The 26178-nt window shown below is 37.9% G+C and overlaps 1 protein-coding gene across 2 annotated transcripts in view; it reads right to left on the bottom strand.

Moving 5' to 3' along the window:
• LOC141902007 (uncharacterized) overlaps positions 1 to 26178 on the bottom strand; it is a 73067-nt gene that overhangs the window by 21967 nt on the left and 24922 nt on the right. For both annotated transcript variants that reach the window (XM_074789632.1, XM_074789633.1), the window contains exons 4-6: positions 20467 to 21689; positions 20227 to 20371; positions 11223 to 11451 (exon numbers count right to left, since the gene is read on the bottom strand). In XM_074789632.1, coding sequence (XP_074645733.1) covers positions 11223 to 11451; positions 20227 to 20371; positions 20467 to 21689 — 1597 coding nt within the window. The remainder of the gene's footprint in view (positions 1 to 11222; positions 11452 to 20226; positions 20372 to 20466; positions 21690 to 26178) is intronic.

Raw genomic sequence — 26178 nt, 5'->3', positions numbered from 1 at the left:
ATGAGTAATTTCAAGTAATGAATGCAGCTGTGTTTTTAATTATAGAATTGTTTTCAATATAAGTGAGGTTATCAATTTCACCATACGATAGAAAATGCACTTAAATTAGGACTGAATGTAATCAAGTCAGTGTAGAGGGTGTTTACTTTGTCAGAGTGGGCCGTTCACCGACTTTGTTATCATTGTGGAACCTTCCTCGACACTAAATACTTCTTCCTACAATTTGGGGATAATATCTCAATGAAATTGTGCCGAAATAAAAGGCCTTTTAGTAAGAGATCAACGCGAGTCCTTATTGTGCAGAATTTGTGAATTTGTAACATAACTTTTGACATCACAGAAACAGTGTCTAGTGAAATGTGTTGGACATTTAGGAAGCTGCGTGTAGGTTCTCTTACATCTCGATGCCAGATAGTTTTATAGCTTTGCGAATGACCCGTGAGGTAATACAATCTATGCTATTGAAGAGAATCGACTAATTGCTGAAATCAGCATTCATCGATCAAATTGAATGTACAGACATCAATCAGCGGCTATGAAGGCAGAAATACACTACCATCATTGGAAGATTTCACCGCTTCACATGGAATTTCTTGATTTTCATAGAACGTTTGCCTCATTTAATTTTCAACTCTTTCACGGGAATACCCATAGTCTAAGAGCTAGCTACGTGTCATTTTGACCCACAATACTTAGAAAGTTTGAATGGTCCAGTGGACAGGCTTATAAGTGATTACTTCAAAAATGGTTTTCAGCTGGCTCTAAGCTGGGGTTGGGCCACCAGAATGAATAAGGTTTTACACAAGTAGACATCACAGGACACATTAAAGATCTTTCCTTCTTCCAGCATAGGCCACGATATCTGTTTGCTCGATCAGATGACTAAATTGACCAAACAACCTTCAAAGTTCCACCATTTTGCGAGCTTTAGGAATACCTGCGTATTGCTTATAAAGTTCTGCAATCATATGCCATTATATTAAATGCTTAAATGTATATATTTAAGTACAATTCTTTTATAGAAATCCCAAAAGCGTCAACATAAAAATCTGAAAGCCTTGGATCTGAAAATCTGGAATTTCGAGACAGAACGGGTATGGTATTGCACACATAAACACCCCACCCCCCCCCCCATCTCATAGCAAAAATAACCATTATTTGAATAATTAACCACTTTCTGCAGTACTTTTAGGATAGTCTACCGTAGACCTACTGTGTTTGTAGGGCCCCGGTTATATCATTTTTTATGAAACACGAAGTGTAAACTATATTGAAAATCTTAATTTTCATACTTATTACACACAAATTTGTTATGACTACCACTTTGCAGCATTTCAAAAGTTATTTCTCTTCTGAGAAAATTACTTAGTTACCAGATGTAGACTAGGAAATGCGAGGGAAACTTTTGAGATGATCTTGCCTCATCATACCTTGAAACCTAAATTCTCATGCCTAAAATTTTGAGTGAAAATCAACCTTACTTTTGCAGGGCATGTTTGTTCTCTTCGTGACAAAACAGACACTTTGAAAAATGCAAAGATATTATGGCAACTGAAATTCAGCGCCCTGCCAAAACAAGATCGCATTCAACAAATATAATCAGTTCTGTTCCATTGTCACAATAAAGGAGCAATGGTCCAGTGGCTCGCCAAACTGGTGTAAAGTAAAAAAATCTGTCACGTATAGGCTACCGGTATGCAAAAATTCATTTCATTGAAAATTAAACAAGAAAAAAATATATAAAAAGGACTCGACCTCCATCGTGACATCATAACATTGAATTAGGTGGATCAGCAGGTGCGCGTTATTTCCTTTAACAAAATGTTGGCTCAAATGAATAGGTTGATATTCATCACGAATACTGATACTCCAGGCGTATGATATAACGAGTTATTGTGTGCGTTGTGTTCAATGATTCATCTAGTTTTGATATCCAGTGCATAAGGTAACATTGCATCAAGATATCTGACAAAAATGTGGTTGCAAATTGAGGAAATTTACTTCCTTGTTCGCCACACGGCTGATTCATTGATGATTTACTGATATTATAGAATTATTATCGAGATGAATCTCATATGTACACGACTGGAATACTTGTTTTATCATCACTAATTGAAGTCATTTTATTGACGTCCTCATTAGAAATCCGTTTTGGAGCCTGATTATTTGTATTAGTTTATTAATTGTGGCACAGTGATGAGCGTTCTCGTTGAAAACAGTCGTGTATAGTCGCGTAGGCAATATCGACTTATACTCTCGTGTTTCATGCGTGTATGTATCAGTTCAAGATAACACGCGCTACAGTGTATATCGCGCATAACGTGAAGATGTAAGCTTGCCTGCCTTCTTATAGCAATCCTATCGTGAAATTTTTAAAAACCATGTCAGTCGATAAACTTTCTTTCGTCAGTAACCGGCACTACTTTCTTTCGTCAGTAACCGGCACTGGCCTCAAATTTGAAGAACATGGGAGCTTCTGTCCTGAGTGGTCCGTCCGATGAAACCCAGGCTGTCACCAAGTTTATACCGTATCTTAACGGTTCACTCAAAGTTTTAGTTGTTTTACGTCATTCAAGGGATGTATTAAGATCGTGAACATTTGTTGAGACAAAAGGCCCATACTCAATTTTTCCAAGATTTCATTCTCATTTTAAGTCAGTTATCATTGAAAGTTCACACTGTCCAAAAGTGGGTCGAACCAGGCCAACACAAATTTTATATAAGGGGTTTTGAGGGGTTTCATCTTTGAAAGTCCATGATTACCGAACTAAGCATCGGATCTTGGCGATATTAAGTTCTTCCGACGCTAATAGCATTGAATTTTCACATGTGTTTATTTTGGATGGTTAAAGATGCTGCATAAAAAAACTTGCTCAAATAAATCAAATTTTTGACACTTTTGGTAAATTTCTAAAAAAAATGAAACCCACGGCTTTCAACTGTGCGCACCATAAAGAGAAAAATACGAAATATAAAGTACGAAAGAAATACGAAATATATTTTTGCTTAATCCGTTCAATTCGCCCATTAGCGGTGAAATTACAGGCTACTGAAATTGCGTTTGAGTGTGCTAAAAATAGCTTTGAGTGTAGTGTATTAAGCATACGAATGATTATCTATCGGCCAGACCGTTGACATAGGCTTGCTATTGCGAGCCATAAACCCAAGACACGTTCTAAAGTTTTGACTCCAAACCCTATACAAAATGCTGGTGTTTTTTCAAGCAATGTGTTCATTCTGTGGCTCAGCTTGCAAAAATTAAAACAAATTGACCAACGATAAGTCAGACCTGAGCTATCAAAGCTTTCAGATCAAGAAACAATGATGACAACTTCCGAAAAAGAAAAAAGGGCAGTACATTCAGAAGCTTTCTAAGCCCAGGAAATTTTAAAAGAGGAAAAAAAATGTGATTGTAGGAACTGAGATTCATGTCTAGAGTTATTTGATGTACATTATCAAGCATTGATACATGAAATTAAAGAGGGAAATTTAGAGATGCTGAACCAGTTGCCAGGAAACTCAAAGAAAAGATCTGTAAACATTTAGGAAGCAGAATAAAGATAGAAAAAGGGAAAACAGCAAACGGCTCCATAGTTTTCAGTGGAGAATTGGATGTCAAAGAAACCCTTGAAAAGAGAATCAGTCAGAAACAAAATGATAAGATAAGAGATGTAGCTCTATACCTCCGTGAAGCAATCAATAATGCAAAGAAAAAATGACTACCAGGAAACCTTACATTGGACAATGTGTACCAGGGAGAGATTGAGGTCCCGGTGTGTGTATCCCTATTTTTCAAGTACCTGATTGGGGGTCCAGACTCTCGGAGATGGAATCAGAAATCTAAACACAAAGGAGTAATTATTTAAGCAAAGATGCAATTTTTTGTGCAACGTCTGGAAACAAGAAGCCATCCAAACACCTAACAATAGGTATTTATTGCACTTCAAGAGTTTAACTGGTAGTCGGAAGGTAATAGAAGTCATGAATCAACTTGTTCATTGTGGGAGCTACAATACCATAGAAGAACTCGAGACATTTAAGGCAAGTGGGCATAACAACAAAACACCATATGGCATTATCACCAGTTTATGGTACAGGCACAGCATTGGATAACGCAGGCAAATATACGTTACATGTTATGGTTGGCATCACATACCAGATATGCTGCAATGAATCTTCTCGAATAGTTCCAAGTTCACAAGAAAACAATCTGCCTATATTGCCTATGCGACTGTACACGACTGTTTTCAACGCGAACGCTCCACTGTGCCGCACTTAACAAACTAATACAAATAATCAGGCTCAAAAACGGATCGCTAATGCAAACGTTGATAAAATGACTTCAATTAATGGTGATAAAACAAGTATTCCAGTCATGTAAATATCAGACTCATCTCTAAAAATTCGATGCTATCAGTAAATCAGCGGTGTGGCGAACACGGAAGTAAATTTCCGCACTTTGAAACCACATTTTCGTCAGGTATCTTGATGCATCGTCACCTTATGCACGGGATATCAAAACTAGATGAATCATTGAACACATCGCACACAATAACTGGTTATATCATACACCTTGAATATCAGTATTCACGCTAGAAATGATGAATATCAACCTATTCAATCGTGCCGCCATTTTGTTTGTGAAATAACGCGCACCAGCTGATCCACCTTGTTCAATGTAATGACGTCATGATGGAAGTCAAAACCGGGTCAACAAAAATTTTATAGAACCAAGATTTTGAGGGGTTTCGTCTTTGAATGCCCACAACTGTCGAACCAAGCGTCGGATCTTGGCGATATAAAGTTCTTCCGACGCAAATAGCATTGAATTGTCACATGTGTTATGTTGGACAGTTAAAGATGCTGCATAAATAACGTACTCAAATAAATCGAATTTTTGAAACTTTTTTTGTAAATTTCTCAAAAAATCTGAAACCCACAGCTTTCAACTTTGTGCACCATAAAGGAAAACCAATTACAAAATATATTTTTGCATAATCCGTTCAATTCGCCCATTAGTAGTGAAATTTCAGGCAATTGAAATTGCGTTTGAGTGTGCTAAAAATAGCTTCGAGCGTAGTGTATTAAGCATAAAAATGATTATTGATCGGCCAGACCGTTGACAAACACGACGTAGAACATATGAGGCATCTGGACTTGATACTATTCCATACAGAATAAAGCCAAAGCTTGATGCCGATTTCTTGTCTGATCCAAAGCTTTCCCAGCAAAAAGAAAATGAGAAAAAACTGCAGAGAAGAACTTGGAAATACGATATTACATGGATGTTCAACGTATACCACAGTGATGAAAGTCCAATGTGGGTAGGCTGGAACGCAAAATTTGTTCAGGACCAAAAAGAGGTAATGAAAGTTTGGTATCTTCCTCAAATCAACCAATCACCAACATCTACGAGTGTAGTAGCTGAAACACTAAGAATATCTCTTGAAATAGCCAGTCAGGAAGAGAAAACAGTAGTGACATACGATTAGGCAATTTCCAAAATTGCAGTGCAGATACAGCAAGAAGAGAAGCCTACATTTGATAAAGTGTTTGTGGCTTTGGGGTCTTATCACATTGAATTAGCTTTTGTGGTTTTGTAGAAAGTTGAATTCGTGGTAAGCATTACAGTCGGTGCAAAAGGCTTCATGAATTACTCTGTTGCATTTGAAATCATGCACTTTGAAGCATTCTTAAAACAACAAAACTCTGCTGAACTTCAAGAAGTCATTCAAATAGAAATAAACCCAATAAAGAAGAATTATGATATCTCTTGGCACATATTTAGCAAGGAAATGGAGTCATTTCCAGCTGTATGAGAAATTCTGTAAAGAAACTCAAAACGGAACAACCGACACGGACCCAACGTCGTCATTTCTACCATGGATGTAGTCGTCATGTACGGCTGGGTGATTTAGAAGAGTACATATCATGTTTTAACTGAATTTCTTATTTATTCTTTACGCTGAATCACCCTGGTATATGCGGATGCAGCAAGTGAGAGGACTGGCTTACTGGAGCGGACAAACTCAATATCTGCCAGACAAAGATGGGAAGATTCATATATTCAGAGATCGAGCATCATCGAACTACATGATAAAGAGGATATGACATCTGGCCATAGAAGAAAAACCATAACTCAGGAAAATGCTGATATTAGGTAGATAATTATGATAATATAATAGAAATTCATTTTTATATAGCGCTAAATCTCATGACTCAGAGTGCTTTACAGAAAAATTATTCAACATTACAGATAATACAGTATTCCCTTGAGCTAAATCAGTTGTAAGTTTCATTAAAAGTATGTGTTTTTAGTTTCTTCTTGAAGATTTCAATCAACTCACTCTCCTGAGTATGTTTTGGAAGTAAGTTCCATAATGTTGGTGAGATGACGAATAAAACCATAATTCCATTTGATACAAGTGTTGATTCTCGGTACCTTTTTAACAATGGAACAGGCAAAGCTGTTAGCGCCAAAGCTGAAGAGTTCTTATTAAACGCACCAAATCTTGGAGATCAGGAAAGACAGAAGTTCATCAAAGAATGTCAAGACGACCCAAAGAGATTTGGAAGAAGATTAAATCGACAGAAGGTCTGCACATTTGTGACAAAAGTTAAGACAAATTCAAAAGGACGAGGGGCCCAAGAAGCTCCTGCATGCATGGTCCGTGACCTATTCGGTAGTATCTTGTATCAATCCATACAGCAGAAAGTAGATATGGCAGAGGTTTTAACGTATCCTCTCACACCGGTCCCTCTGTCAATTATAAGTCATGACGATGGTCTCTGCAAAAAACTCCAAAATCTGAACTAATGGCTCATCTTAAAACAAAAGTAACAAGTGCCCCACTAGAGTCAATTGCAGCACAATAATTGATGGTTCCTTCTTTCTCCATCCCTACAGAACAATTCTGTCCAGCCTTCAACCTTGAGTGGAAGTTTCTTCTCCAGTGGATACTCAATATGGATGGCCAGGCAATCCACTTTCTGGCCGATAAGTGGATTTCACCTATTATTAAAGATTGTGAGAGGGACCTTAGATCCTTATTATCAGCCCCATCATATCAGATAACGGGCCCTACACAGAAAATACCAGGAAACTGACTGCAAGCGCTAAGCAATTCAAGTAACAAAGAATCATTTGTGAAATTTTCTAATCAACAGCTTTAAGAAATCAAGAAATTATATGCTAACTTCAATGCCACATGTTATATGTCATCATGGACACCTTGCGAGAACTGTTGAAACTAACCTTTGCTGTGACAACAAGGAGGCAGACAGTAGGATGGTCCTTAATTTGAAGTTCTCAGAAAGTGCTTACTCAACAAATGTAGTCGTTCGAACAAATGACACTGATTGTTTAGTCAATGGCCTGACTTTATCACGAATTCTCAAGTCAAAGTGCGGATTGAGGCAAGACTGGCATCAACAATTCAATGCGACATATTACATTAACACTAGATTAACGGACTCATGGAAGCACCAGGGGCAAAGTGAAACCATTTAAACAATTAGAAACCAGTGATGCAGCACAAAAGGTCCTAGGATAAATTGACATTCATCAGACATTGAGGAAAAAAGCTGCGAAATTGAGAAATTCGTCAAATTTATGTGAGAAAAAAAATTGAATTCTGCTGACGAGGCGCGTCTTCATATATTTCTAAACTGACGATAAGCTTACGATGTCGTCTGATGGCAGTGCATTGCCTCCTTGCTCTAGGGTTCTGAAACAAAAAAAAATTAAAAGAGCATGCCTGGTTTCACACAGATGGATAGGGTGCTTTGTAGCTAATTAGCCAAGCCTACTGCCCGAAAAATTTGGGTGGAAAGAAGATGAAACCCAGTTCAAGATATGATTTGATGGGGAGGTCTGTCCAAGGACACTTGATGAAAAAGCTTCAACTGATGATGCATGTGATCATAGAATGATTTTTGCCTATCAACTGCTTCAAAATATCTTGATGGTAATAGGTTTTTGAGTTATTCCCAATTCAATTTCTATTTTCAGATGACGATAACGTAGCAGATGATGATGAAACTAATGAAATGGAAGATGGGATGACAATGAATCTGAAATGCAGTCCAGTGATGAGCAGTTATGAAATAATACCACATATCATCTGGTGATCTCATAAATAAGTAAACTGATCATAAGTAAAATGGGTAAAATTCACACCCTAAACCACTAAATCTTAAGGGCTGCAGGTGGCCCAACCCCCCAGTTTAGAGCCAGCTGATAACCATTTTTGAAGCAATCACTAATGTGCCTGTCCACTGGACCATTCCAACTTTCTAAGTACTATCGGTCAAAATGACACGTAGCTAGCTCCGGTATAGGACAAATTAAGTGGGGATACGACCGTCTTCGAAGCGAAATCGCACTTTTGTTTAATTGACCCGACATTCCCACATAGTCATCAAGTTATACCCTGCATCCACTGTTGCCACCTCCTGTTGCAATGTCTTCTTATTCAAATCCTCATCCAGATCGTAATCTGGACATCTCTGCTAATGACACCATTGAAACTGATGCACCATGTTAGACATTGGGTCGTTACCATCGATCTTTGCTCCGGCAATAAATCTGTCTCCTATGTGCCTGCATAGGGCGTGGTGTATGTACGAATTCTTTTGCTTTGCTTTAATCTCTATCCACGCTACCGCGGCCCTGCAATAGCTACCAACTTCTGGATAGAATGTCCTTTCATAGGCCCCCATCATTCTATCTACCCTCTCACCTGGACATATAACCTTCGTCACTCCACCCGAACACTTGTCCATCGTGTGCATCTGCAGATCGGAAGACTTTGTAAACCTGGCATAGCATGTTCTGTACATATACTCATTGGTCGGTTTCCTTGACCTGTCCGCTATCAAGAATGCGTGGTCTTCACATCCGATAGTAGTTGGCGGGACTGATAGAACTGTAGCTAATTGCCTGACCCTGAGCATACTTCTATCTACACGCAAACCCAGATGTACTGCTAAACACAGGAAGAAACATAATTTGTCCTGGTATGAAGCCAATGCCTTCATCCCTTTATTCCTACATATACATATACATCTGAGATAGAAAGCGGTGTTCGCCAGTGATTTCACCCGGTGTACTATGATCGCAGTAATCTCTTTCTTCACAATTTTGTCTACAATCTTTGTCCACAACTCCCTCACCCATTTAGACTTCTTGTGGGGATACGTCACATCCTCTCTCGTGATAGCGGGTTATGTTGCCTGTCTGGCAGCCCTAGTTACTCAATTCATGAACTTCTGGGCTTTAGTCTGAAAGATGGCCTCTATCTGGCAGTTCCTTGTGGTCCTTCCAGGTAATTTTACACTGATGTCACTCCCTAAACGTTTTAGGTCTCTGAAGGTCTGCACTTTCTCCTTGTTTTTGTAGTAGTCAGTTTTGCAGAGCCGCCAACCTTGGAAAATCCTTTCAGGTACATTAAAATTTTTTTCAGGGACCAGACACATTTGGCAGGGACATAGTGCCAGGGACTATATACTCGCACATATATACTCGCACTGGGACAAAATTTTACATAAGAAAAAAATCTGGGACAATTTGATGACACTCAGGGACTCAACAAAAAATTTGACAAACAAATGCATTTCTCAACTTTTATCGAAAATTATTACGAGAATTGGCTAAAATAGAATGTTTCTGGTTGTCTGGTTGGTTTTGAAAATCTGGGTTGATAGGACCCCGGGTATGAAAAAAAATTTTTTTACCTTCGACCGGGGCTGCCTGGCATCCCCCGGAAGGTTTATTTCCATCTATTTATCTCCGTAATATCCGCTATGTATAGTAGAGTACATTATATTTCCAGCACAATGAGGCGGATGCCGCTGATAAAAATTTGTTTACATTAGCTGAACCCGATTCACTGGGATGTGCTGGCCTAAATTTAGATTGATTTCTATACGAGCATAGCTGGTAAATATTCACGAAAAAAAAACGTCCAGTGATGCCAAGGCTACCAGGCATCGACGCGTCACCTCATTCGCCTGTAGATGGAAACATACGTAGGCCAAATAGTTAGGGACTATGTATACAGATACACACAGCAGGAAAAAACAGTGGTTTATTGATTGCGCGGTACATTGGGAATGTCAGCCGGGACACTCGAGAAATCTCAATATATTTTTCTCAATATATTAAAAACCGGGACAATTTAATACTGTCAGGGACACCGTGACAAGTGCCGTGTCCACGGGACAAGTCCCGGCAAAAACGGGACGGTTGACAGTTCTGGTTTTGCACCCAGCTATGTTCATGGTCAGAAAATTTGAATCCACCCCTCACCCCGAACAGAGCCCCCACCTACGACACCGTCTCAAAACTTTGTATTCAGTTTACCGAGAACTAGCTTGAAAGCTGTTTTTGCCCTCTTCAATCCCTGTTTAGTGCTATCCTTACACTGCTATCCTTACACCCTCTCGACCGCAATACAATACAGGCAAATCTAATATTTACACCGCATACCCCGTCTACACTTGTGACAGGGTTTTGGCAGCTTGTGCTCTCTGTTTCTTATGAACCACAAATGATGGGCACAATATCCACCCTATTTGGTCAGTTTAACACGCATCGTATGCTTACCGAGCAATAACCAACTGCATGTTTCGATGAGTATATAAGATTAGAGAAAATTTGGTTGAAGAGTCAGTCGAGGGGGAGTGCTGACCTTTGCGTATTGGTGTTGGGGGCTGGGGATCTGGCGCCTATGACTCATCAACAGTAGCTGGGACAGGTGATATTTTTTCTTATCCTTGATTCTGTGTACCCAATTGCCAAAAAATGCTCATATACGAGGGAAGCTGGGAACTTCTGGGAAAATCTAAGCTTACGAGAGCAGGTGGTATTTTTCTGACACCGACTATACTACTCTGGTTTGTGAGTTATGGCAGTAACGTAGCTTCAACACAGGTGCGGTTCATGGGCACAAATATCCCCGAGGTTATAATAATTTGGGGGAGTTTAATTTGCCACAGCAGAAGTGTCAGATATGTTCTTGCGCTTTGGCTAAATTGGCACCACAACCTACCAGTATATATAAGCCTGAGAAATACGCATACAATTCAGAGATCAAACCTTACACACATCTCTATATTCCTATCATCAGAGACAGTATTTCACACATTTTCACACTGGTAACCCAGAAAAACCTTCCATCTATGCTATTCAGTAAATGTTGATCAGTATATTTAATACTTGCCATGATATTTTCTAGTTTTAGATCACTGTAAACATATCCATTCCTTAGTAAATGAAGAAGAACCTCTGCTATTTCAGTTCCCCATTGTATCAGTCTCCGTTCTAATGGTACTTCTATATTTAATACTTTATCCAATCTGTCTCTGCCCCGTTCTTCTATCAAGTAGCACACAGAGCTAGTGGTCTTTATTCCATACAATGAAAGAATATTTCCGTGAGGTGGTATATTACTAAAAGAGAAAACATGATGAAATCTTTGTCAGAGACCCTTGGGGTCTGATATCTTCTGAGACTTTTATACTGTAATAGGGGAAATAACTCCCAGGATAAGATATAACAAGGCTATCAACTACGATCGTCATCCCCGCCTAAACGGTTGTAGGTAATACTTCACAATTCTCTAAAGAAGTAAAAATTCCCTGATTTTTGAAGAACATTTCAAGGCCACATTAATTATCACATTAATGTTTTTTTTCATTACTAAGGCTAAACAAAAATGATACCTTATTTCTCGGCAGAGGCCGGGTCATTTTTGAAAAATATGATAAAATTTGTTAACAGTTCATTTCTATAGCAGCCGGCTCTGTTATGGTCAAATTGATTACGATTTAAAAAAAGTAATGCGTAGGTTGGCAGATAGTTGGCAGGCTGTGTCAACTTTTAAGCTCAGTAGAGCGGAGAAACAAGGTATCAATTTCATTAAGCCTTATATGGATAATAATATATAAAATGCTTTTGTTACTTTGTAAGGATTTAACTGGTTTTGAAAGATTCAACAATATTTCGTTATATAAATTTATCTAAATAAAGTCGATGAATAACAAGAGGTCCAAGGAGACTTAATAAAAAGTTCCAGACAATTTGGGAAAGTGAACATCAGAGCTGCCATCCCCTGAAATATATTTTGAGGGACACAGATTCCTATTTGCTCGGACATCCTAAAATTTCAGCATTTTAGCTTTTTGACCTTATATTAGGCACTTATATTGTGCCCAGGTGTCGTGACGAGCTAGACCATGAAAGAAAATTGAAAAGTTCACAGAAAATTTATTCATAAAATCTAACCCAAAGAACACAAAAAATCAACTAAGAATTACTTAATAGTTATAATATTAAAATATTACACGTATACGTAATACGTATATTATTAATTGTCCAATCATGTCAACATCACATACATCATATCTATCTAAAACCTAAGAACAGAGTGTCACTTGAGCATTTCTAGCAATGGTCATCAAATGGGGATTTTCAAGACCACGTTTAGTAGCAGACTTGCTTCGCTCTAACAAATCTTTGGGAAATTTCCTCTTGTGGCATATTGTACCCGCTTGATTTAATACAAGCAAGTTTTCAAGAGTCTACACATTGATGACCTAAAGTCGGTCTTACGTTTTCTAACTAGGCTGAAAACCCATTCAGAAGTGGCATTGCTGTGTGGTGAATTTTTTCAGGTAAACCTTCAACTAAATACAGAGTGAACTCTTTTTCAATTGCGTCAATATCACAACCAGCAGGTAGAACCTTTGGATATCTCTGAATAAAATACCTAATTCGAGAGGATTTGGCAACACATTGTTTACGCACATCAGCCACTTCAGCATTTTTTTGCAATGGGAGATTCAATGGAAATTTTTTGATTTTATAAGAGCATGCTGCTTGCGAATACTTTACAACATTTTGGAAAAAATTCGTCGTTTCTCACAAGAAATTTTCTTCTTCTCTATGAATTTCCTGACTTCATCTCCAACAACTATATCACTATGCTTTTTGATATTATAACTCAGCATGAATTTTACTTCAACTAGATCTCGGTGTTTGATAGCACACCAACAAACTTTAAAATATTGAAACAGAATGGCTCTCTGTTTGTGAATGAGAGGTTTTTCACTTTGAAAGATCTGGTTGACATGATTGAATTTCTTTAACACATACACAAGAAACATTAAATATAACCTCATTGACTTGACTTTAGACTGTCATGAGCCTCCTTCTTTCTATCGGAACAGGATTTCTCATAATTAACTGCTTAATGAAATTTTTGTCACTTTCAATTTCTTTTTTGAAGAACTTTCCAAGTGCATGCCAATTCTCTAGGAAGAATATAGCAGTTTGCTCTAGGGATAACCATCTAGTGGCCACATGCTTTGGCACCTTATGTAAAGGGAGATCATGTGAAATCTGCTCTTCTTCAAAATTTCGCAATCTATCAGCACTCTTCTCCATATAATAATATATATCATGGAAAAATCCTGATACATCCACTGGTAGTTGTTTGCCACCCCACTCAGCTGACAGGTGAAGTAAATGACAAACACACACAGCAAGGTACAACTTGGGTTGTACTTTGCAGTCTGCCATACACCCCCTTCCTGCAACCAACCATCACATTCGCATTATCTGTACATAGGGTCATGCAGTTATTCATTGATATTCTTGTTATGTCAAGAGCTCCTAAGACCATTTTGGTGATAATCACACCAGTTGAATGCCCTTCGCGGTCTAACATAGATGCAGTTTTTCTTATTGACATCTTTCGTGACCGCCATCAGTTGACAGTGAAAAAGGTCCCTGTATCATCTGCTCTACCAAAGATGCCTGTGTATGTTGCACCAGTTCTCTAAGAATATACCTTGCCTTTGTCCTTCCACAAGAAAATTTCTTGATTACTTGTGGCAGCAACATTGGATTGTCTTGTCGCAACATCGTGCGCAGTAGTTCTCCTGAAAGATAAAAATCTGGAAGAATACATAAAAAGGTAGACACAGCCGAACCCATTCAAGCTTTAATTGCATTGGATTGGATTAGGAAACAAAAAATTATTTTTGGCTTACCATACGCTTACGTAGCAAAAATCCGATTTGTTACATCGATGAAAATAAATTTTAAACGCCACGTATGGATGTCAGCATACACGCCATCGTGGTCGACACAGTATCCGTAGAAGAACAAGAACGAACAAGAAAAAGAACAAGAACATCCCTCTTTTTCATATGTGACTATATCTTTTTAAAGCTGCCTCTGTTCCTTAATCCTTGAAAAATGTGTAAAGTGTGTAAATCAAAACCTACCGAAATGGTCACTTGCAGCCATTGGTATGTTTGGCTAAGTAGCCACAGAAGAGGGCTTCAGCTTTTACAACAAGATCATCTACTGCGTGAAAGCAAGAAATGATGTCATTTTAGCGGAATTTCCAACGATTAATGCCATTGCCTTGTGTTTTACCATCTGGTGATGATGTCTGATCTCATTTATTCCTCCATGGGAAATCGATAACTGAACATCGCAAGCCGTACAATATGCATAGTTTGCTAATTTGTTGGATCTTTTATGAGGGGAAACTCTTTCGAATTTTCAATGTTAAACACGGTGAGCCGACATCTTTTATTTGGAGGTTTATCCCGTTCACCATAGCCACCAGTCGCCATTTTGAATTGGTAAAATTAAGTGCCGACTGCTAGCGCCACAGTGGTCACTTGCCACATTTCATTAATGCTAGAGTACTGACCACTAGCGCCACAGTGTTCACTTGCCGTACTACAATTCATTCCTTCCGACATCTCGCGACAAAAACAACCGCTAGCGAACAATCGCCAACTTTCCATTGAAAATATTTTAAGATATAACAAGAGCCCCAAGGGGCACTATGGCCAGCCTGTCAGCTTTTCATAAAATGGCAAATGATGATGCATACAGTGCGATGTAGTGTCAGCGCACAGGCCATATCTAACTTCCCTAAAAAGTATAGTGTAATCGCCCGGACAATTCTTCCCGCCCTATATTCCATAATGGTATAGTCTGCACGATAGCCAATGAAACTGTGTTCTTTGGGCATGCATGAGGCTTCAATGAATGAATGAAGTTCATGGGACAGGCACTAACTACGACTGAAGTGGTAGTTATAATTACGACAAAGACTGCGTGATGACATTACAATGGCTCCCACAATCCTCAAAAGATCCCCTTAGGGCTTCACGCCTGATGTGTTCGTCTTGGCAATGGATACACGCTAGTAAATTTTCCACAAATAAAAAGTAACGACTAACGGACGTTCTTTTAACAATCACCAAAACCCTGCATTTCTCATATGTTTTTATATATATCTCATATTTGTTTCTACCACCTGTGCGCCGAACAGCTTATTTATTGCGTTAGTCAATCCGAGTCGGCCTCTGTTTTAGGCAGGACGCAGCAGCTTATCTCGCTGTGTATATAGCACTGCTGTCCCTACACACTAAGTCACTAGCCTACTACACGTGCTAACTCAGCGTATTCCTGAGAATACTGCATATTTGAATGACCTAGTTTGCGTAGATGTGATACTGGTAATTTTGATTGCACGAAGAAAATCCCTCACTCGCAGTGCTTTCAAGAAATAAAATGCGGGCTAGCGACTGACGAACACAGCAGAGACCAACCTACCGATACTTTCGCTGTCAGTGTAAACCACGAACTGCGCAGTATCTATGAACTACTTACGAATGTATCAGTGCGCGAGCACCTGTGAAGATAGTGATGGGGATAACACTTCATTACTGGGTAAAAACGATATTGACAATTCACTGATATGGTGAGCCCTTCATGCGCCTCAAAACCTTCCATTATTCATCGCGATTTTGGGACCTTTAGGTACAACAGGCTATGATATTCATAGCTAGGATCATTGATATAGGCAAATGACGTGTTACAGACAACTTTTGATCGGATTATCAGTTCTATATCGATGCAGCATTATGGGACTATAACCATGGCAGTAGAGATACTATGGGTGTTGTTCGGTGAACGGCAGAATTTTTACCAGCGACGATCCCTATATGGTCTTCAACCATGAAAATCTGTGACATTTTAATGCTTGCCGGGATAGCAGAACAAACTATGAAATTCTGTGACTGTCCCGCAAAACGCGGGACAGTTGGCAGCTCTGGAACATGAATACCCAGGCATGGTGAACACTCTTTTTTTAAGTCTCCCTCCATTTTCAGAAATGTTTGCATCGGTTAACCAATGGCATCAAAACCATCGGTTCAACAGTGTTTTTCATTTTGATCATACATTTTGGAATTATACATTTGTTTGGTTTCGTATGGGAAATAAATAATTTATGTCATTGATTAAGGGTAGTGCCATCATAGCAAAATTCATTATGAGATTAGTGAATTCCAACATGATTGATTTTGCCAATCCATTTCAGCCTCATTGGGTATGATAAACATATGAAGTGGATATGTATAGAAGGACATACAAGCCCACATGACTAAATCATTATTTTCACTGGCCAAAATAGAAAATGATGGACCATCTATCTTGGACCGTGAAAATAGTGACCTTGAATATTCGATCAAGGATGCCATACACATTAAATGATGCCATCCTAAACTAAACTAGTGGTGCCTAAAATCCCGCAATTTATTCTAGATGCTTTGCTGTCACACCCATTGATCTTTGTGAACAATGCTAAATAGTTGTTTATTTCTGAATCAGCAAAATCAATGATGTTGGAATATATCAATCTCAAATATGAATTGTTATGTTTTACCGTTGTGATTTTATAATGGCTAAATCGCTCATTTGACACTCTATCTCTATCTAAAGTTCTGACCAGTATGACGCTTCAATCACAGAATTTGGCTTGAATTTAAGAAACCTAAGACGGATGACCTCAATTTTCAATAAGAGGACCAACCCAAATCCATCCACTTTCGATGAAAAAGCATCAAGAATTGCAAGCTGTTTCAAGCCAGCAGGAAATTCAAGATGGCTGCCCTGGCGGCCATATTTGAAGGCTGATGAGGTCTATTTTCAATTAGGTGGTCATCTCACATACTCAGACCTACCAAGATTGAGTTTGACTATGTCTGAACAATTCTGAATTTTGCCAGTAACATATAGGAGTTTCTCAGTAACATCACCAATTTGACAGATTACGTAATGGTACCAAAATGTCTGAATGTACTGTCCAAATTAACCCGTAACGTATAGCAGTTTCCCTGTAACAGCACTGGCATCCTACAATACCACTGCTAGTGGTATATTGTGCTCGACAAGAAATGATGTAAACAGGGTTTCCGCAAGAATCACATCAAAATTCTTGGATTAACGTTTTAAAAATGTCGAAATCTGCGCACCAACCTGGCTGTTACCTATATGACGCATCGTTGTAACACACCGCTTCACATTATCACGACCCCCGTAACCGACAGTGAAATCCAGCTTGTGGAACAATATGCATGATTTAGAGAATATTTCAATTCAATATTGTAATATCGTCCATTTTCCTTACTACGGATTCTAGGAAAAGGTAGAAAGTTTATCATGTCCGATTGACAGTACCGGTGGCGCTGCCACGAGACGCTGAGTACCAGTATAAATGAGTACCAATATAATTAGTACCAATAATAATAAAGTATAAATAAAGGTTCGTATCCCTAATTTCCTTGGGATACTTTGATATAAAAATAGCGATTGTCTTTCTCATTGAGAGTCGGTGACATTTTAATTACTTACACTGCAACTGACCGGGGGGAGGGGGGGAGGGTAAATGGGATGTCCTTTATTAAGAATGAAGCTAAAAATTCAGTGTGAATGTTATGAGGTATCGAATTTAATTCCACTTTCTGAGTGTATTTTATACGCCGAACTCAGTACTAACAATACATCTCGAAATTATTCTTCACCTCTGTCGAAAGACTCCTCATCTATTAATACTTGATAGCAATGAAATAAAACAAGATATCTAAGCTTTTTTTATATCAAATGCAATCTTTTGCTAACATAAACAACGTTATTACAAATGACCATATCTCCATCATATGAATTATATCACCAATGATAAATATTGTGATATAAATTGAAATAGACGTAAAACCAATAAATGAATTTGGTTAACATAAAATCATCTCTAAATCCTTTGGCAAGTACAACGGACAATATCAAAAAATTATTCCACCTGATATATTATAGGACAAATAGCTTAAAGCTACAAGTGTATAACAGGAACAATAATTTATTATCATTTCTACGCAAGTACATTCATTATCATACATTATCCTACATGTCTATTCAGCTTGAATAAGAGCACATCAAAACTGACCTAGCTAGGCCACCTGTTGATATGCTCTAAAGTCAAGTTGAAATTACATTAGTCCAAATAATATCTGATCTGCTGGATCCAGCGACAAGTTGAACTCTTTCCGACAAACCATTTCTTTTTCGAACGCAAATCACGACTTCCAAAAATCTGAATAGCAGTGATTGTAACGAAAAGCTGTGTACGCTAGACAGTGCGTACTGAACTGAACGTGGCGTCTTCTCACTAGGAAAAATTGCTGGTTTGACAGATTAGTTAGATTTTCGACAGCTGTGGCGCTATACGACATTGGACAAAAGAAACTCTCTACCTTTTGCCGGATTCTTCAGAAAAAGAACCGAACACAACCTAATTCCGTTTTCCGAAGAAACTTGCCACAGTTAGCACACCGATAAGTGATAAGCAGGTGGCGTCACATGTCGGCCGGGGATTGTACTTGTAAATATTTTATCATCACTGACAAACTCAAACACGTAATTTATTAGACATCAACAGAACATCGTAACATGTTTACAGTTCAATCGTATCTTATAGAACCAAAACAGAACAACGCAACATTTTATTTTTTCCACTGTATTTTTGTCATTGTGATCGCAACGGCGTATTATCGGCATACCAAACGCAATGTATTACAGCGAAACCGTAACGGTTGGCAGGCAAAATTTAAATTGCAGGCTGTATTGTGCTAAAAAAGAAATCGAAGATGGAATGCCACCCATATTTGAAAGCCAATATTCAATAAGGGTGAACAGCTTACTTACCCTGATTGCCAAACCAAATATTGAGGAAATCCATCAAAAATTGCGGTCTGCATCTTGTAAACAAGAAATTAAAGATGGCCACACTGGCACCCATAATTGACCAACAACCTTTATTTTCAATAGAGATGGACATCTCACCTGACCCAATCTTCAGGCTAAGTTTTTAAACTAAAATGTCGCCGAAGACGACGGATGCCCTCACATCAGGTGAAACGCTTAAGCGTAAAATACACCCCAAGGGAATGTCGACCCGTTTATGAAGGCAGGAGATAAAAAATACTAAACAGCTTCTGGTGACCTTGACCTTTAGATCTAAAGAACCTGAAATCTACTCAGTTACTCACGCTCTCTAGGGTAACCCATCCATAAAGCTTCAGTTAGTTACCATAAACCGTTTGAGTTAGAGCCTAGAAATTGAAAACACAAAACAGCTGTTGACCTTGACCTCTGACCTACAGGACCCAAAATCTAATCAGTCACTCATGGTCTTTAGGGTTACACATCCATAAAATTTCACTAAGTTAATATTAAGCCATTTATGAATAAAGAAACCAGAAATCTTAAATTCATAACAGGCTCCTGGCAACCTTGCCCTTTGACCAACAGGACCAGAAATGTAATTAGTTACTCATGGTCTCTAGAATAAGCACTCCAAAAAATTTCACCTAATTATCTTAACCGGTCTATGAAATAGATCACAGAAATGAAAAAAACATAACAGCTTCTATTAACTTTGACCTTTGATCTACCCGAAATCTAATCACTTACTAACCTCATATAGTACTACATAACTCGAGAATTTCAGGAAAATCTGTCTAAGGGTTAAGGTGTTGGGGCGTAGAAACCATTGCAGGCAGATGAACGGATACCCCCAACAACGCGTAGGGGGGGAGGGCAGAAAAATCCATAGCAAATTGCAAATGGATTGCTGTGTCCAATTCAATTCATTACATCCACACATCCAAGGGCCTGTTGGCTTAGGCCCACAAATTCAACTAATGCCAAAGGAGTCAATTTAGATTCAACTCATAAAAAACATGCACAAGATGCCTTATTACATGAAATTTTAACATTTAGTTTTTTCTTGTTTGCTGTCCCTGTCTTCATTGGGCACATACAATCACAATGGAATAAATTGTTTTTATCAATAGGCTTACCTGATAGAAGTGAGATGTATTTGTAGTTTATTATTGTCATTAAGTGGGATTTCCTTTACCACAAAATGTTTTCCAAGACCATTCTTATAGCAATCATCCACCAAATAGATTCGGTTCAGTTTACCAGTAATAAATGGAGGTGCAACTAGAAATAAATTATGTACTCTTAAGAAAATATCAACAAGAAAATCATGTTATCACAATGAATGATGAGGAACTTGTTAAAAAAGAAAAACAAACCTTCCATAAAATGGTTCTCAATATCAAAGTAGTCCTTACATGTGTAGATATCTTGTGTTTGAAATATCAATTTAGCAATCGTTCCTTCAAATTGATTTATCAATTGTGTGACACTGTCGGTAGTCTGTTGTCTGACATCCTTAGATAAATTGCTCACAGCATCTAGTGTAGTCTGATATGTATTTTTCATTTGTATCAATTGTGTTTGAGTGGTGGTGTTGATAATTTCAGCCAAGTCAGCAGGGACAATAGACTGGATATAAGTCTCTATAAACATTATTTTCCAACATCTACTCATCTTAAACTCGTTAGCCTGTAAAATTTCTTCCATGACAGAATTCGGACAAATTGATTCAATTTTGATGCGAAGTTGTTCATAGATAGAATCAAGGATAACACTAGCTGATTCACAGACTATTGTTTTACATTGCAACACTTTATCTACATCATAAACCCCTCGTTTTACAGATGCTCGATACGAAGAACTTATAACACTAGCGATCAACGGCTCCAATATTTCTAGACTTCCCACAACTGCTAAAGCCATGTTGTTCAGCGATTTCTCAAATTCTTCTTGTATGCTGTATTTCAAGCAATTAAACACATAATTTGTTATTTTAGTCTTAATTGATTTCATGTAGGCACATTTTACCCGCATGTCCTTCACTTTAAGTTCAGATAAGGCACCTTTGGCAATCGCTTTCTCGCTGTCTTTGTGATCTTGATTTAGAGAGCAATTACGATTAATTTCTACTTCACCAACCAGATCAGACTTCATACATGATAGATTATTTTGAATTTGGTCAATGATACTGACTCCAGCAATAACATCTCTAAGGTTTGTGCACCAGTCATCACCAGCTGACATAGCCTGTGCTACCCATAATGAAAGTGCATCATCATCACCATCCTCATTTTCATTTCTACCCAGGTCATTTTTCAAAATCGTCATCATGATTGTTAACTGATTTTCGATCAATCTGACCCCCTCGCATAATCTCTCATTTAAATTTGCAAAAACTACCTCAACCAAAGCTTCCTCAAATGCTTCAAAATTTTCCATATATTTGTCACGATCCTCCGATTTGTATCTTCGTGAAATTTTCTTGGGCAAGGTTTTGACAGCATCTGTATCCGACTTGCGTCTTTTTGGCTTCGATTTTGATTTCATTTTCTTTTGAAATGCCTTCATTGCCCTTAATGATGATATTCCGTGATAATACCTACAATAAATATATCATTCTTATGGTAAACAAAATAACCACGATCACATGAGCAGTTTTGAGCCGGGCAATTGTTCACACTAGTGCCAAAAAGGCCAATTTTATACAGGCCAAACAAAATTCAGACAGGGCCCATGTGAGATTTTAGCACTGGTCAAATAATTGTGTGTGATTGGTTAATGTTTCTGGTAACTTGGTCAAAAATTTAACGAGGTCAAAATTGCTGTAAAAGGAGAAGATAGTATCAGCAGTCAGAATCAGCACACCCCTTATGCGAAGCTACGGGATCGATTCGTTAAATAAAGCTAAAATGAGAATGACACCATGCTCTATATTACACAAAATATAGTAGACAGATGTGAAATATGCCAGAGACATAAGAAAACAGAGTTGTCCAGTAGTTTTTCTACCCATAGCATCTGACTCGAATGGGATTGTATCGATGAATAATCACCAACTCGAACAAACTGTATCGTATTTACACATAATTGACAATATGTATGCTAGGTATAGTACTGGTGTCATCGTTAAAATTATAAGCTCAACGTTATCACGGAAAAGTTTCTCAAACACTAGTTTTGCATCTTTGGTACATTTTCTTTATTACAGAAGTTTTGTTTCATGAAAAATAATGTTAATATATATAAAATACGTTATACAATACTGTAGTCCTAATTGGACATTATTAGTATTGAAAAAATAGCAACAAATACAATATAACTAAGCCAAACCACTGATACAATATGCATATATATATATATATATATATATATATATATATATATATATATATATATATATATATATATATATATATATATATATATATATATATATATATATATATAAAGAAACTTTCCATGATGGGTTTCGATATTGACTTAGAACTTGAAAAGTGAATGAAAATAACTGTGTTGATGCGGTGCAAATTTAATCCATACTATCAAGGTAAAACGTCAGTAAATATACTTACCATAGCCAGCGGATACAGTCTGCTCTCGGCACAATCGCCAAGAACCCATGGCATAGGCCAATGACCATGCAGTCCATTGGGTACATGCTTCACATCCATGATTCAACATCAGTGTCTTGAAGCTGTTCACGGACTGAACCTTAAGGCCAACTGCTAGCTCTACCCTGCTAGCTCTAGGGCCTATAGCTAGTATTACGATTGACCAAGTGGAACAGGAAAACAATATTCACCAGCGGAAGACCGACAGTTACGCAAGTTTAATTATGGACATTTTGGACTTGATAATTTTGATCCCGTGAGGCAATGACATGAAAGAACTAAAACTTGAACATTAACTACTCGGGACAAAAAAAATCAGAATATGCTTTATAAGTTTTTCAAATTTCAGGGCAGTACATATTAAACCAGGACGGCCAGTTACTGTTGAAATCAAGTTCAGCAACTGAGTGAATGTGGTTTTCAATAGTTTCATTCATGATAGCTTTTAATAGTAAAGCAATTTAGGCCCGAGCTTAAAACGTTTTAAAATGTTTTTGCAGGGTTTCTGAACTTCGGGGAATGTCCGGATTCTACGGATTCTCCGGAATTCCCAGATTTTTTCTCCGGAATTCCCGCATTATAGAAGGGATGCCCCAGTTCTATTCCAAAATAGCGCATATACATACGACATAATGAGAGTAAATGCTAAAAACCGGACCAGGAAAATTCAATTATTTTATTCGACATTTATAGAATTAATCGTTGACGGCGTTATTATTATATATCTTATTAGACACTCTATCAGCATGATTCTATAAAATTAATCATTGCCGGAATATATAGTGAATACTGAAAATACAATGGCACTCTCTCCACAGATTTCCATTTGAAATTAGAAAACGCAGTACACTCTATCCTCCACGGTCACGGTTGGCTTATCGGCCGCGAGGACGAACAGTCTGAAGTTTTCTGAAAAAACTAGCTGCGCGAGAAAGGCAAAATTGTTTATTGCCACTGTATACATTTTCCGCCAAATTTGCGTCAATAAAATATTGAATTGTCCACTCGCCATCTGAGACCTTTTCCGGGTTTTACTAAGAATCCGGGAATTATGGATAAATTCCAGGGATTCCGACAAAAATCCGGGAATTCCGTAGAATCCGGACTTTCCGCGAAGTTCAGAAACCCGTCTTTGCATGACCATTCGACAATTAAAATGTGGGTCTGTTGATGCACATCTGTGTGCACGCAGTAAAAACACTGATTTTCTCTGTGGGAAGCGTTATCTATTAATACACGTAAGTGATAGATAAATGGTTAACGGTTAACGCGTTATTGCTGACAATGCAATTGACTCGCGTTGCGCACTAAGTATCAAAAAATATCAAAATCATCAGTGTTGCAAACTAAATATAAGATAGCCGGGCTCCAACGATTGCTAACGTAAGGGCATAAAAATGATGGGTTGAATTTATGACACTTAATGCCATCTTTAATTACTTAAGATTAGTTCTCAGCGTTGATCAAAACAGGGATCTTGGGGGTGTGGTGTTATCACTGCGGAAAATAGTGGATGCACGCTACCTGCCATGGTGCGCTGATAATATTTCGGTGTTTAAATATTTTTTTCAAACAAAATAACTCTATTCATCAAAATGCCTCGTTTGTTTTGTGGAATATGTAGACGGGCACCAAAGACCTAACTATCTGGCACTTCCGTTTAACAGAGATACCATATGGACAAATTTGGTATCATTTGAAAGCTTTGCATCGAGGGTTCGGGGAATCAATATCCATTTCCATGGAAACTGGTGCAATTTCCATGGAAACGGATACCAGGCAACCAATACCTAATTGGATTTCATAGATAGAAATCCTTGAAAATAAAATGTAGCTCCTAAACCAGTCCAAAGTAGCCCGCTATTACACTAATTTTAGGTTTTCGTGTATGGGTTTTCATTTGGTAAAGTGCGTCATTTGGATGTCGAATGTCTAGCATTATGAACTAGAGCAGAATGGCGAATGTCTGTCGATATATTGCGCCATTCAAATGACGATCTGTCTGTGTGATTTTAAAATAGTGTCAATGATATTTTCTCATTTAATTATGAACAGGATTTGAACCGTACATATACGTGATAACTACGGTACTATGGATTTCTGAAAAATACAGTTACGCAAATGAGTGTGAAGTTTGCAATTGTATCAAATTAGGTATTTTACCACCTGCCCTTCATACTATAAATACGAGAAACGTTACATATCTTTCATCATCTTATCACTATGAACAAAGTAAACCTCAGTATAAGTGAGAAAGCTGAAGAGCTCTTCTATGTTTGAAATTACTTCATTTAGATGGACAGAATACAATATGAGGCCAAATGATTGAATCTTAATTGGCCAGATAGACAATGTATGTTTCCTATTGTCCCTTCTGCAAGTACCACAACAATATGTAAACTTGTCAATGTCCATCTCTTATGAATTTTCACAGTAACTTTCCAATTTTTTTTAAATTAAATAATCGTAGGCTTGCGTTTTAATCAAACTTTATTATAGTCTGAATGGTGACGATGTCTCTCCTGGATATTGATGTTAGTGATAGGCTGTCTATGGCTTGTGCCTGAAATCCTAGGCATATTGATGATATCCTGGCGAGTGCATGTGTATTGCAGTATCCTTATAGATTTGATGTTTTATTTGTGCATCATCAGTTAGATCAGAAAGCGCCGCTGAGCGAAAATGTTGTGTACTTTATTTCTCCACTGCTCATGATTCATTTGTGCAATAAAGTAAAATTGATTTGGATTTGATATCTTTTTGCAGAATAAAATTTGATTGAATTTGCAGTTTGAGCACATGGCGAATTAGCATATCAAGGTCATTCATCCGATTTGAGAAAAAGCTATTTTCTCGGACATTGCATAAATGTCAATGATATTTTCTGTAGTGCAAATATTCCTCCAAAAAACCAAGTCAACTAAAGATTTCACAGAAATCGATCTTGTAATACAATTTTAGATCTTGAAATATAACCCGTAAATAAAACGGTAGATGATACCGCGGGTTCACGTGAACACCTGCGGATCTCTGCGGCTAAGCCAATCACAGAGGAGTCTTTGCGATCTGATTGGCTTTCTAAAACAGATATTTTTGTGTTTGGATTTTCGCGGAAAAGCTCATATAAATCTTAACGAGGCCTTTCTTCAAATTTCAGATTCATAGGGGTTTGAGAATGGATAAAGCTCTAATGAATGATTTCTATGAATATATGCTCAGTTGCAGTCAAAAGGCCTTTGCTCTGGAAGACATGTCATTCAAATTAGCTCCATTTCTATGGTAATAGGCTCAGCCTACGGCTAGCCTAATAAAACCACCTGTGTATATTCTTATATTCCATACAATTGTTGTTGTTATTCAGTTCATGAAAAGTTTGAGGAGTGGCTCTAGGACCTGGAGGGGGTAGGGCCTCAAGAGCCAGTCGGGAGGCATTTTGAGAGGAATTTCGGGTTCAGTGGATATCAAGAGGTTCGGACA

Source organism: Tubulanus polymorphus, chromosome 3, assembly GCF_964204645.1.
Source record: "Tubulanus polymorphus chromosome 3, tnTubPoly1.2, whole genome shotgun sequence".
NCBI classification, from domain to species: domain Eukaryota; kingdom Metazoa; phylum Nemertea; class Palaeonemertea; order Tubulaniformes; family Tubulanidae; genus Tubulanus; species Tubulanus polymorphus.
The sequence above is the reverse complement of the archived record's forward strand: the minus strand, read 5'-3'. Positions and strand labels throughout refer to the sequence as shown.